The sequence below is a fragment of the Carassius carassius genome, chromosome 21 (genome assembly GCF_963082965.1).
Source record: "Carassius carassius chromosome 21, fCarCar2.1, whole genome shotgun sequence".
Classification (NCBI taxonomy): domain Eukaryota; kingdom Metazoa; phylum Chordata; class Actinopteri; order Cypriniformes; family Cyprinidae; genus Carassius; species Carassius carassius.
Window position 1 is genome coordinate 11,035,625 of NC_081775.1, and position 12,627 is coordinate 11,048,251.

The window sequence follows — 12,627 nt, forward strand, 5'->3', positions numbered from 1 at the left end:
TTATGTTAAGGGACTATATATATTTTTTAATGTATTATTTACATTATAAATAATCTGAACTAATTAGTGAGTAATAATAGCCCCACCTTATCAATGCCTTCCAAAACTAAAATACTGTAATATGAAAAATAAGTAATACCATATTTGTGGGAGAAAAAAAAATAAACAAAAAAACAGAGTTCAGCTAATAACATTCCTTAATGAAATTTATTAGGTATGTTTTCCAAAGAGACAAGGATTTATTATGCATCTGACACAATGCAACGTTTCAAAGCTTAACTTGAGATTTGCACATTTTTAACACATTCACCTCAGTGAAAAGTGAAACTGTTTTAACACAAAGGTAAGATCATCACAAGACACTGATCACTTCAAACTGCAGTTTTTCTACATAGCACAGCACAGATTCTTTGAAGTGTACAAATGTAGGTTTAAAGCACAATAAATGTTAAGGATTGAAACGGAAGATGAATATGAGCGATCTACTTCTTCCTTCCTCCTCTTTCCTTAAGGGCCAGATGGATGACAGATCCATTGTTCATGTTGTAATAGGCCAGGGAGTTGGAATCTTTGATGAAAATTCCCTGGAGAATCAAACACAACATGAGATCTAAGTTTTCAAAGCAAGTATTTTATATTTAATAATGCCATAACTAAAATGCATCTTTTAAGCGTTCACAGTTTAATTACCTCATACTGCAGCTTCTGTTTTCCAGCCGGCATACCAGTGGCTTCATGGATCTTAACCTTAATGACAGACACCTGTGGCACAAGATGGCATTTGATTAGCTCACATTTTCATTAATTCTATACAGATGTTGTATAATCCTTAAGATTAGTAGTTAAAGTATGTACAAATGGTGCAGACAGATCCTGGATATGCAAAGTGTTTACCTGGTCTGTGAGAGGCAGGGTGAAGTTCAGCACTTGGCCACTCAGTTTCCATTCCGTCTTGTCCTGCATGTTGGGCACCTGGACCTTGACTGCAACAGGCCCCTAAAAGATAGCAAAGGTCAAAAGACTTAAATCATATGATTCATATAATAACAGTAATACAAATAATGATTGCTAAGTGCAGGAGAAACACTTTGTTGCAACTCCTTTGTACCTTGTTCCTGCGCAGAAACTCCTCTTCTGGAATCAGGTTGTCCTCGGTCTTCATCTTCTTGCTGGAGGGCTCGTCCTCGTGAGGAGGAGGAGGATGGGCAGGAGGCATGGGGGCGGAAACAGTGCTGGGAGGTTGAGGCACAGGTGGAGCAGGTACAAATGCTGAAAAACAAAAATGAGTTCTTAATAAGAACAATTATTTATAAAATTAATCAATATTAAATTCAAATGTGATTTATTTTTTATTAAAATCCTTATGACAAAAAGGTTAATTGAATACAACAATTTTCAATAGAATATAAATAATTTAAACTATTCATACACCATTATCACAATTTTAATAAACAACATATAAAAGTCTGTTCATTAAATATTTATTGAAATGTGTATTAATATATCTATTATTCTGAAGACTCACCAGCAGGAACCACCATGGGTGGAGGTCTGGGCGCCATAATATGAGGTGTAGAGGGCGGCATGGGCACCACATTGATGCGTGGGGCATGCAGCATGGGTGGCATGGGGGCCAGAACTTGCCCAGGGGCCAGGCGCACCACAGGGGCCACTGGAGGTCTGGGTATGATAGGAACAGCAGGGAGCAATGTGGTCCGCACTGGAGGTGCCATCTGGAATATACGAGAGAACCTTTGGTTAGAACTAGCACTTTCATTTTTGTGTTTGTCTCAGTTAAGCTGATCTTCCAAAACCCCTGAATGCAGAAATAGACTCAGACTCACAGAAGGTGCGGTGCTCACTGGTGGGTTGGGTTTGGGCATGCTGGGGACTACTGATGGCAAGGGAGGCTGATGAATCTCGTTGGGCTTGCTGGGGCCAATCTTCTCCTTGGTGTCGTCCTCCTGTACCAGGCCTTTAGCTTTGTGGATGGCCTCAATCTGCTCCTGCAGGGTGATGTTGGCCTGAGCAGCCTGCTGGGTACGAGCCATACTGCCTGAGTGACCGTCCCATGTGACCTGCAGAGAGAAGAGGATGGGCTGTTAGACGAACACTACGTCCCTCTGCTAGTCCTCACTCAGGGGAACACACTGAAGACAAAAGCATAGTAATTTTTAGTAATTAAATTATATTTATTATTGAATATTTTTTATTCTGAGAGAATTTCAAAGGTACTACACAATGTTCATCTTAAAATGATTCACCGTTTTTATATAAAATACAATTAAGTCCCACATTAAATATGTCCTACACAAAATATATTCATTTATTTTGACATTTTTCATTTTTGATTATGAATTGTAACTTTAAAAAAAACATTTAGTGTTTAATTGTTCATAAACAAATTTAAAAAAATTTCCCCCTAAAGTAAAGATCACTAGACAGTAAAATGATTCGTTTTAGTGATCTGGTTTAGGTTTTAATGGGTGTTTCTTTAACTATGGACACTTTTTTTTTAGTCATGCAGACTTTTAAAAAGACTCTAAAAACCCATTTTCACTATAGTTTTAAATTAATTTGTCTACTAATAATGTTGAACAGTGGATATATATATTTTTCTTTGTGTTTCTTACCTTCTCCTCTGGTTTCTGAATCTCTTCCTCTCCGATCTTCTTACCGATGGCCGTTTCTTCCACACCGAAGATATCGGTACGTCTCTCGGCCAGCTGCTTCAGGCTGCTCTCAATGTCCAGGCCAGGAGCGTACACCTCCTCCTCGATCTGACGCTCTCGGATGCTGCGGTCACGCTGCTCCAGCCAGCGGGGGTCCAGCAGGCCGATGCGCATGTGCTCCTGCATCTTACTGGCTTGGATCTTCTCTCCAGTGATGGGAGAGATAAGGTACTCATCAGGGACAGTCACAGGAGGCAAGGGCTTAGACGCTGGAAGATGAGATAGAAAGTGAGTGGATGCAATGAAATATGTGCTGTTCTAGTATGTTAAAAGTGTGTTTTTAGAAATGCACTTACCCTTGGGGTCATAGTCTTTGCGGATTATAACCTGGTCCGGGGTGGGGGGCAGAGGTGGTGGCAGGGGGTTATCAGGGGGGAGAGGAGCCTTCATACCGTCATCCTCATCATCAGAGCCCTGTTGAGAGAGGAAGAACAGATACTAGTCAGTCAGAGTGATGATTTACCCATTTCTACAAACTGCTCATCTATTTTCTTAAGTGAACATGGAACTTCTTAAAGCATGACTAAATCGTCCTTGTCTCTTTGGTATGAACACCCTGATTGTCTCACCTCATCCATGTCCTGCAGCTGTGTGTCCTGGTCCATCTGAGCAGCGTGTCCATCCACCCTGCGCTCTCTCTCATCCTCTTCATCTTCACTCTCTACCTCCATCTCCACCTCCTCACTCTCTCCAAACTTCTCATAGCGCTCCTGGATCAGGATACGAGCACCCAGCTCCTCAGGAGTTGTGGGAGGAGGGAAATTACCTGCAATTTGCATAAGTTATATAAATTATTGGTATTTATTAATATTAATAATCTGAATTTAACAGGGATTAATATGGACAAATATTAATACAACTATTTTTATTGGTATAGTACAAAAAAATTCTCCATGAGTGAGATTGTGTCTGTAACAAATGGAATTGACCTTGGGATTTAGGAAATGTTTTGCAATGAAAAATCACAAGCTTTCTTCTGATGCAATGGTATGTTTGTGACAATAAACATTCTGAAATATCTAGAATGACATAAACTGTGTTAATTACACATGCTCACCTTGCTCATTTGGTTGGAAGTCCACAGTCTCCACCACCACAAAGTCATGCCAGTCAATCTGAGCATAAGCCACTCTCTCCTTCTCTCGCTCCTCCTCTTCCTTCTTCCTCTCTCGCTCCTGGAACTTGGCCCACTCCACACGATACCTCACCTAAAATATTTGGGAATGAAGTGATGTATTTGCTTATAATATGGCATGTAATCTATCTAAAAATGTCAGTTCTACTCTTTGATTCACTGTAAATTCTCTCTGTTGGTTTTAAAACACCTGAATCAACATAATACACCACCGTCATATTAGGCATATCCTATGTAGACATCCACTATGTGTGATCTGGCTGTTATAGTTACCTGGTCCAAGACCTCACGTGGGTTCTCTGCTTCCCTCTTCAGTTTCAGCAGAAGACCTTTTGGAGGGATTAAAACCTGCAAGAAGCCAATCATTTAAGTGAATTTAATGTCACACTTGAATAACCTGTCCATGTAATTATGTTTCCCATAATACCCAGCTCTTTAGCAACCTCAATCTGAATTGTCCCGAGCATTGATGCCGTACCTTTGTGTATTGTTCCACCAGTTTTGTAAAGTAGTTGAACAAGCTGTGCTGTGGTCGTAGAAAGTCAAACTGGAAGTTCCTCTGCTCCTTCTGCATCAGCTGTGTGAGAAACTGGCGGCCATTTCGGGCGACAAACTGCGCGGTCAGCTTCACCACATCCAGGTCAAAGGCTGAGATGGAGGGAGGGTCAGCAATAAACTCAAACTCTGGTGGAGGCTCCTTGGGCACCACTGTCTCATGGATCACCTGTGCTTGAACCTAAATTACCACACATGTGTAAGTACTGGATAATAGGTTTAGATTTGAATAACCTTTAAATCAGACTGCTAGATTATGGCTTGACTGGTTTTATTTCTAGAATGTTATTGGTGTTTTGTAAATCCCTGACAGGTTCCTGACCTTCTGAGGAAGCTGCTGTGATGCTGCTTGTTGCTGTTGCATGACTTTCGGCACAGCTGCAGATGGTTCCTGAGCTTTGCCCTCCTTGAACTCATTGACTTTGTGACGGTAGTATGCATGGTAAGGGTCGTTGGGGTTGAGGAAGTTGAATTTGGGGTTGTTGATCTCATTCTGTCGAATTCTGGCCTCAAACTCGGGTCCATTCCTATAAACAAACAAACAAACAAGTGGTTAATTATTAGTTTAACAAAATACAACAAAGAAATTTTGCACTACATTATAATGTCAAACCTGGCCACGAAGCTGGCAGTCTTGTCAACAATATTTCGGACTTCAGGAGGCGGGTAGATGATTCCCACAATGGGCTTTGTGGCTGGAGTCTCTTCCTTCTGGTCCTCAGGCTGTGGATCAAAACATTGCATAGTTTAATTAATCTTGTGCTTCACAAAAAATACATGCCAAATTTCAGATACTGGCATTCATTTTGGTACATTGACTACTATATCTTAATTTGGCCAAGAAAAGTCAATACATACATATATAATAATGCAATATTTAAGAATTATTCAATAAATAATATTTGGCATTCATTTATTTACTTAATAAATGCAATAATAGCTGGACTATGGAAAAGCAACGAAATAGAAAAAAAAATATGATAAAAGTTCTGACTAGAGTCAAGCTGTGAAAGGGGAGGTCGATTCATTTTCCTAACGTTACTCAAACCACGATCTACAAATATGCAATACTATGCTCCAATAACATGTTCGTTTGTCCGTGGAAGATAAATGTGTTAGTAGATGTTCAATACTGTCTCTAAAAGAAGAGATATGAACAAACGATTGTCTCATACCTTGTTATTCAGCTCCGGCTGCGTGATCTGCACAGGCCCAGGCGGCATGACTGCGACACGACGCTCTTCTCAGACCGAAACAAATACGCTAAGAAAAACAAAGAATTTTCGTCAGTTTACATCGTAAGTTTTGGACAAAAGACAACGGTAAGCCTTGATAATTACTGAAATAATATAATTCTATGTACACTTTCATAAAACTTCACCAACCTTTCGTAACGCAAAGCCGCCAACCGCCACACAAGAAAAGACGATAGACAAAATCACTTCCGGTAGCAAGACCAATAGGGATTGTGGGAAATGTAGTTTTAAGATAAACGATACTGCCTAGTGCCTACAAGCAACTATGGAAACGTAAAGTAAATAGAGCTAATCCACATGTTCCTGCTCCGAAACTCAAACGATTGAACAGAAGTAGTTTTGGTCAGTTGAACGATGACTCATCTGTTGGGTCGCCAGGACTGTATCGACAGTCTTCGCAGAGATCTTATTGATTTACAGGGAGCGGTTCTGGATGTGTTTTCTAAGACTGGACCAGTCCGTTTCCAATCATGGAAGTTTCCCGATAAACTATCATGTAATCTGGACTTGGTCAGCCTTTTAGAAGAGTATGATTATGTGGATGGAGATGAGGAGTTCAGTCAGCACTCCCATATAGTCCTGCAAGAGCTGCTGATTGACAGGTAACGTTAACGTTAGTTCATTAGTGTTAAAGTTAAAGTTTCGTGAAAACACTGCAAATGTGTGTTTTTATATATTTTTTAAATAAGTAGTATATTTTATTATTATTTATTGTATTGGTTTATATCAATTGCACTTTAATATCATTGTCACTGTGTGTGTGTGTGTGTGTGTGTGTGTGTTTGTATAATATATATATATATATATATATATATATATATATTATGTCATGTGTGTTTGTTTAAATGTGAATTAACTTATAATGCATAATTAAATTTAATGCATTATATAATGTAACATAAACAGTTAAGTGTATAGTTTTATTTTCCCCAAATCATGATGTTCATTTGTGTGTTTGTCAAAGATTAATGCTTCTTCTTCAGAGTTTTAACGTTCATGCTGAGCTGCTGCTTGAAAAGCAGAGAGTTGTGTCACCTGATCAACATGAAACCTCTGTTTCCATCGGTCCCGTGGTCAAATGCTACTGGAGGAACCTGCTTCAGCTCAGCTGGCAACAAGCAAAAGAGGTAAGAAGGGTGATAAAGACAAATCACTAAACACTTGGTCAACGCCTATCAAAAATTATCCTTGCTAAAGGGTGTCTTCTTGCAGAGTACCAGTAGTGGACAGCAACCTCCATCTCAACAAAGTCCATCCATTACCAGAACAGCAGCAAACACTACTACCAGTAATACACACAAGACACAGAGCACCTCGATGACCAGTGTCCAGAAAACCATCACAGATACCCCAGTTTCAACTCCTCAGCATGAAAGAGCGTCCACTGCAGGCTCATGTATGTCCATTCACACCGTTGGCTGCCAGACAGTCGAGTCGGCCCTGGTGCCCTGCGAGGCCTGTGCTTGTGTTCAGGCAGTTCTGAAAGAGAGCAGTGATGCTTTAGTGTCACTGTGCCAGTCTCTGGGTTTGCCTTGCTCCATGCAGGGCTTCCTGGAAGCTGTGGAGGAAACTCAGCAGCTGGGCCGCTTGTCTGCATGTGACATTGCTCAATGGGCAAGTGAGCAGCGTAGGGATATGAGCCGTGTGGGTAAACATGTCCTGGAGGTGAGTTTTTTTTTTTTTTTTGCCTGTTCACACTTTAGTCAATTTATTTTGATTAGTTTACTCGTTTGATTTTCATTAAATGTTCTTGTTTTCAACTGGAGGTGAGAGAAACTGTTGAGCCATTGAAGAAGAAGCTGAAAGAGACAGAGATGGAGCTAGAGAAGCTGAGAAAACATCTATCAGAGATGGTCAAAACAGAGAAGGAGGAGAGGAAGAAGATGGAGGAGGAGCTGGAGCGCAGAATGCAGGAAGTGAAATCCAGGGCAGAGGAAGCAGTAAGGAGGTTAAAGCAGGAGGAGGAGGAGTTAAAGAGAGGTGGGAGTTTCCTTAAACTCATATGTAAAAAAATTCTTATATAACAGCTAAACAATATAAAGTAAAAATCATATTCATTCACAGGCGTAACATTGTTGGAGCAGCGAAATTCTGAACTCATGGCTGAACTGAATTTGCAAACGGAAGCAAAACAGAGTCTTGGTAAGCAGGAGATCATCAAATACTGGCCACTTGAGTGAACTGGAATAAAATGTTTAAAAAGCTTTGATTTTTGCAGTAGTATAAAATACATTAATGTTCAAAAAAAATATCAATGCAATAACCTATCTTTCTCGTAGCAATTATTAAAGATATAACATGAATTAGATGTCAATGTCAATGACTCTAAAATATGACCACTTTATAAGTGATTTAATTTTGTTATATAAAGAGCTATTTATACTGTGTTAATGCAAAGACAAAAGTCCTTGTTTTCTACCCATAGTTAAAGTAATTTAAATGCATTGCTTCTTAAGATAAATATTTCAGAGCAGGTTTATACATCTAATAGTGCTTTACAGCTTCAAGTAAGTAAAAACTCAAACACTAATATAAACTGTTATTAAACATTGAAAGTATATCAAGATGAAGGATGGATTTATTTTTCACAATACAATAGACCATTTTGATCATTTTAAAGGCTTCTGCAAAACTGTGACTGATCTCTTGATTTCTTTTAGAAAGCAGAACAAACCAGTACATTCTATAAATGTGCGTAAAAATATTCATTTAAACATATTTAATATATTAGGTTGCACAGTCCTAATAAATAGTTTTCTAGAATATTTTGGGGGGGTTTTCTCTCTCAAATTTTCAGAGGGCATTTCTTTATGATCCTCTGGAAACCCAAACCCAGTTTCCCAGTTTCCCAGTTTGGAAACCCATGAATTAGAGAATGTAGTAAAGGCCTACAGGAATGGTTTTGGGATAACAAGAAATGTGTTTTTTGTTGTTGTTGTTGTATAGAATATGAGAGGGCTACACTACAAGAGGAGGTTCATCGTCTACATTCACTGGAGACCATGTTAAGAGAGGTAGAGGAGAGCAGGCAAAACCTGGAGAAGGAGCTAAGAAGTACACAGACACTGCTGGACAAGGAGAGTGCCAAGAACCACAGTGTTCAACACCAAAATGAGGTGTGTTTATTTCTATAACATGATGCATTTCCAACTAAAACAGAATATTCAATGATCATTTTTATTTTACTGAAATATGGCCATTTTGTGCGCAGGCGCTTCAAGTGAAACAGGCAGCTCTGCGTAAGCATCTGGATGTACTGGTTCAGCAGACTGAAGATCTACATGGCAGTCTGGAAGAATGTGAGGATGAAAAAGCTGATCTTGCCAACAAACTCACACAGATCATACACGAAAAAGATGCACTTCAGGAGCAGTTCACACAGCAACAGGTAACATTGAAAATAACTGTGTCAAAAATATTTAGTATGACCGAATCAGCCTGACTACATGAGGTCACACCACTAAAAGTAATCTGTAGTTTCTTTCTCTGCAGTCCCACTGTAGTTCACTGAGTACTGAGAAACAGCAGCAGCAGACACAGATCACAGAACTGGAGGAGAGTGTGTCTCGTCTGAAAGAGATGCTAAAAGAAGCCTCCCAGAGAGAAAGGATACTGGTGGCCTTTCCTGAGCTCAGTCCACAAGCAGCCCCTCAGAGTGAGATAAACACACACATACAAAATCATATACAGTTGAAAAGTTTACATACACCTTGCAGAATCTGAAAACCTTTTTTTTTATTTTTTTTATTTGACCAAAATAAGAGGGTTATTTTTTTTGCACAGTTGTTCAGGAGTCCCTTGTTTGTCCTGAACAGTTAAACTGCCTGCTGTTCTTCAGAAAAATCCTTCAGATCCCACAAATTCTTTGGTTTTCCTGCATTTTTGTGTATTTGAACCCTTTCCACCAATGACTGTATGATTTTGAGATCCATCTTTTCTCACTGAGGATAACTGAAGAACTCATATGCAACTATTACATTACAACTATATTATTATTTTAAATGAATTAAAAACAGAAATAGAAAACTATTTTACGTAAAATACAGTGAATACGTAAAATACAGTGCAATCGGTTTGAACATCGCATAGTGCTCATTCAATAAATGCACAGCTAAACAGGTGAGTTTTGAGTCTAGATTTAAATGTGACTAATGTTTTAGCACATCTGATATCTTCTGGAAGCTGATTCCAACTGCGGGCGGCATAGTAACTGAGTGATTTATAAACTAGTAAAAGTACTTTAAAATCAATCCTAAATGTAACTGGAAGCCAGTGTAAGGACCTGAGGACTGGTGTGATATGCTCAGATTTTCTGGTTCTAGTCAGAATCCTGGCAGCAGCGTTCTGGATGAGCTGCAGCTGTCTAATGGTCTTTTTGGGAAGGCCGGTGAGGAGCCCATTACAGTAGTCCACCCTGCTAAATGACTCTTTTGAACTGGATAAGTGCACAAACACGCAGAGTGACCAGTGTAGTCCAGTTACCTGAAAGAAGAACTCTATGAGCCGGATGTTTAGTAAATTAAAAACATCAGCATTTCCCCTAAAACTGTTACATTTCTTGTGATTCCCTCCCTTACCGGTCATTCATAACCAGTTGTTTGTGTGTGTCACAGCTACAGGTGATGTGATTTGTGATATGGAGCAGCAGCTCAAGGCAAACTCAGTGAGGATCAGGATTCTGCAGCAGGAGAACATCACCCTGAGTAACAGTCTAACCAGACTGAAGGACAGAGAGGAGAAACAAAGATCTTCAGACTCTGGGATAGTGGAGATAGACAGGAGCAGAGAAGCTCCAGTGATGGGACCCCTGGACAACCCTAGCACCCCTTCTAGCGCCTCAACTCCCACCTCCCCTTCATCCATTCTTCATCATCAGACACTCAGCCTCTCTCTCCATCAAGATGTAGAAGAAAGATACATGAACATCCGTCAGGCTGCTCGCACCCGATCTGCAGGCACACGTCGCAGGAGGAAGTGATGTCACTTAATGACATTATAGGTCTGGACTCTGGAGCACTGATCTATAATAGATGCATAAAATATTATATAAATCAGTAGTCTGGAGATTGAGATACTAATGTAGCATTTGTGTTGTTCAGTTGCATGATGTTGACCATATATATACTCACTGTACAAAACGAAAGTGAAAGTCATCCTTTTACGTCATATCTCCTGCAATTTGATTGGTTCCCGCGCTTTTCTCTTTATTTTTGAATACTGTAGTAATATAGACTGAATTGGGGCTGGATTTATTTCGATGTTTGTTTCAGATTGGTGGTAGCCAGTAAAGCATGTAACGTCACTTGTTTGTGCTCTACGGTTTATCAGATGAGTAAATGGATTAAGCAATCGCGCATGCATGCGTGGGGTTTTTCGCTCGTTTGTTGCGTAATTTTATTCATTTAAAGTCCTCTACTTCAAATGATCGTACTGTTGCAAAGCTACTTGCGTCATTACAGTCACTCTCCATTTTAGCTTCTCTGACAGCAGCTGTCAATCAATCCGTCACAGCGGGTCTCATGTTCACGCTGCTCTCGCTCAGCCCCGCCCTCGGTTCGTCCCCTCTATCTCCGCTGTGATCTGCCCACTTTTCAGCATTTTTCAAATATTGTCAGTGGGTGGAGTCAGGCTGTGACCAGGGGTTTAGTTACCCTTTAACCTGGGCTCTTCAAACTGTAAATTAAGATTTCGTCGTATGTGGTTTCGCTTTACTCGTAAGTACATTTTTTTTCTACTACTAATTCTGTGTGGCTGTTCCACTAGAAGAAAATATAAGCATACATGAACTGCAACTGATGGTGCAAAAAATACCTTTTTGCTGTTATTATTACCTGTATTTTTTTTTTTTTTTTTTACATATGCGTAACTGGCATAAAGTTGTCGTGACGATCGATATTCGCAAAGTTAGGGACCATCTATAAAATTACTTGCGATATTGCGATACATGCGGTACACTTTTCTAACGTCAAAAGCATTTGAGGAGAATGACAACTGTGAACTGTTAATCTAGGTGTGAACTATAATGCACACATTTTACATTTTTGATATTTATTACAATACTTTAAGTCATACAGGGCCGTGGCTAGTGGGGTGAAAGGTGGTGATGATTATAGGGGCCCACGGCTGAGGAGGTGGGGGGCAACGATCTCAACCGACTGGCTGAGGCCAGCTTAAAAAGACGATCAGGACAGTTGACGGGCCACTGTTGCGCGTCGTCACGAAAGCTAATTATTTTCACGTGTTTTAAGCCTTGACAAATTAAGCATTCAAAAGAGTTTAAAGCATTCAAACACAACAAGACTGAGTACTCGCGCGCTGTGTTCGGTAGAAAAGAAGATCTGTATCATTAGAATGGCTGCATTGTCTCTTAAAGTGACCGCGCCTATTTTTTATTTTAATGTTAATCCAAGAAAATGAAAGACAGAAAAAACACTCACGGCTCTTGACTGACTTACTTTGTAGTTTTAACAAGAATTAATCCACAGCCAAACCGAAAATTATTCAGACACCATATATATATATATGGGGAAGTCGTGGCCTAGTGGTTAGAGAGTTTGAGTTCTAACTCTAGGGTTGTGGGTTTGAGTCCCGGGCCGGTAATAACACGACTTAGGTGCCCTTGAGCAAGGCATTGAACCCCCAACTGCTCCCCGGGCGCTGCAGTATAAATGGCTGCCCACTGCTGTGTGTGTGTGTGTGTGTGTGCACTTTGGATGGGTTAAATACAGAACACAAATTCTGATTATGGGTCACCATACTTGGCTGAATGTCATGTCACTTTCACTTGTATATAGTTATTTTTTTTTATTAGTGGGTGCAGGGCACTATAGTTCATTAATGTAAGTGAGTACAGCAAAATAAAGAGAACTGTGAAATATTATACCTAAAAAAATCTTCATACTGTGGACTACAGGTGAAATTGATAAAAACAATTTTGGACCAAAAATTA

The 12,627-nt window shown here is 39.8% G+C and overlaps 2 protein-coding genes across 3 annotated transcripts; one reads left to right on the forward strand and one right to left on the reverse strand.

The window, feature by feature from the left end:
* Nucleotides 1–310: 310 nt before the first annotated feature.
* sf3a1 (splicing factor 3a, subunit 1) lies at nucleotides 311–5,956 on the reverse strand. Its single transcript, XM_059503301.1, has 16 exons — nucleotides 5,808–5,956; nucleotides 5,598–5,685; nucleotides 5,036–5,145; nucleotides 4,745–4,949; nucleotides 4,346–4,603; nucleotides 4,141–4,215; nucleotides 3,790–3,940; nucleotides 3,302–3,498; nucleotides 3,029–3,146; nucleotides 2,634–2,941; nucleotides 1,845–2,078; nucleotides 1,526–1,733; nucleotides 1,109–1,269; nucleotides 895–996; nucleotides 691–762; nucleotides 311–584 (listed from the first exon to the last, which is right to left on the reverse strand). Exons 2-16 carry the CDS (start codon nucleotides 5,643–5,645, stop codon nucleotides 483–485), a joined length of 2,349 nt encoding a protein of 782 aa, XP_059359284.1. The 5' UTR covers nucleotides 5,646–5,685; nucleotides 5,808–5,956; the 3' UTR covers nucleotides 311–482.
* Nucleotides 5,914–10,780, forward strand: ccdc157 (coiled-coil domain containing 157). 2 transcript variants are annotated; one of them, XM_059503302.1, is made up of 9 exons: nucleotides 5,914–6,280; nucleotides 6,643–6,805; nucleotides 6,891–7,343; nucleotides 7,445–7,658; nucleotides 7,743–7,820; nucleotides 8,625–8,794; nucleotides 8,890–9,066; nucleotides 9,171–9,333; nucleotides 10,292–10,780. In XM_059503302.1, the coding sequence occupies exons 1-9, from the start codon at nucleotides 6,033–6,035 to the stop codon at nucleotides 10,654–10,656; spliced, it is 2,031 nt and encodes a 676-aa protein (XP_059359285.1). In that variant the 5' UTR covers nucleotides 5,914–6,032; the 3' UTR covers nucleotides 10,657–10,780. The 2 variants fall into 2 exon arrangements, with proteins under 2 accessions (XP_059359285.1, XP_059359286.1); XM_059503303.1 differs by having other exon boundaries at nucleotides 6,146–6,280; nucleotides 6,662–6,805.
* The last annotated feature ends 1,847 nt before the right edge of the window (nucleotides 10,781–12,627 follow it).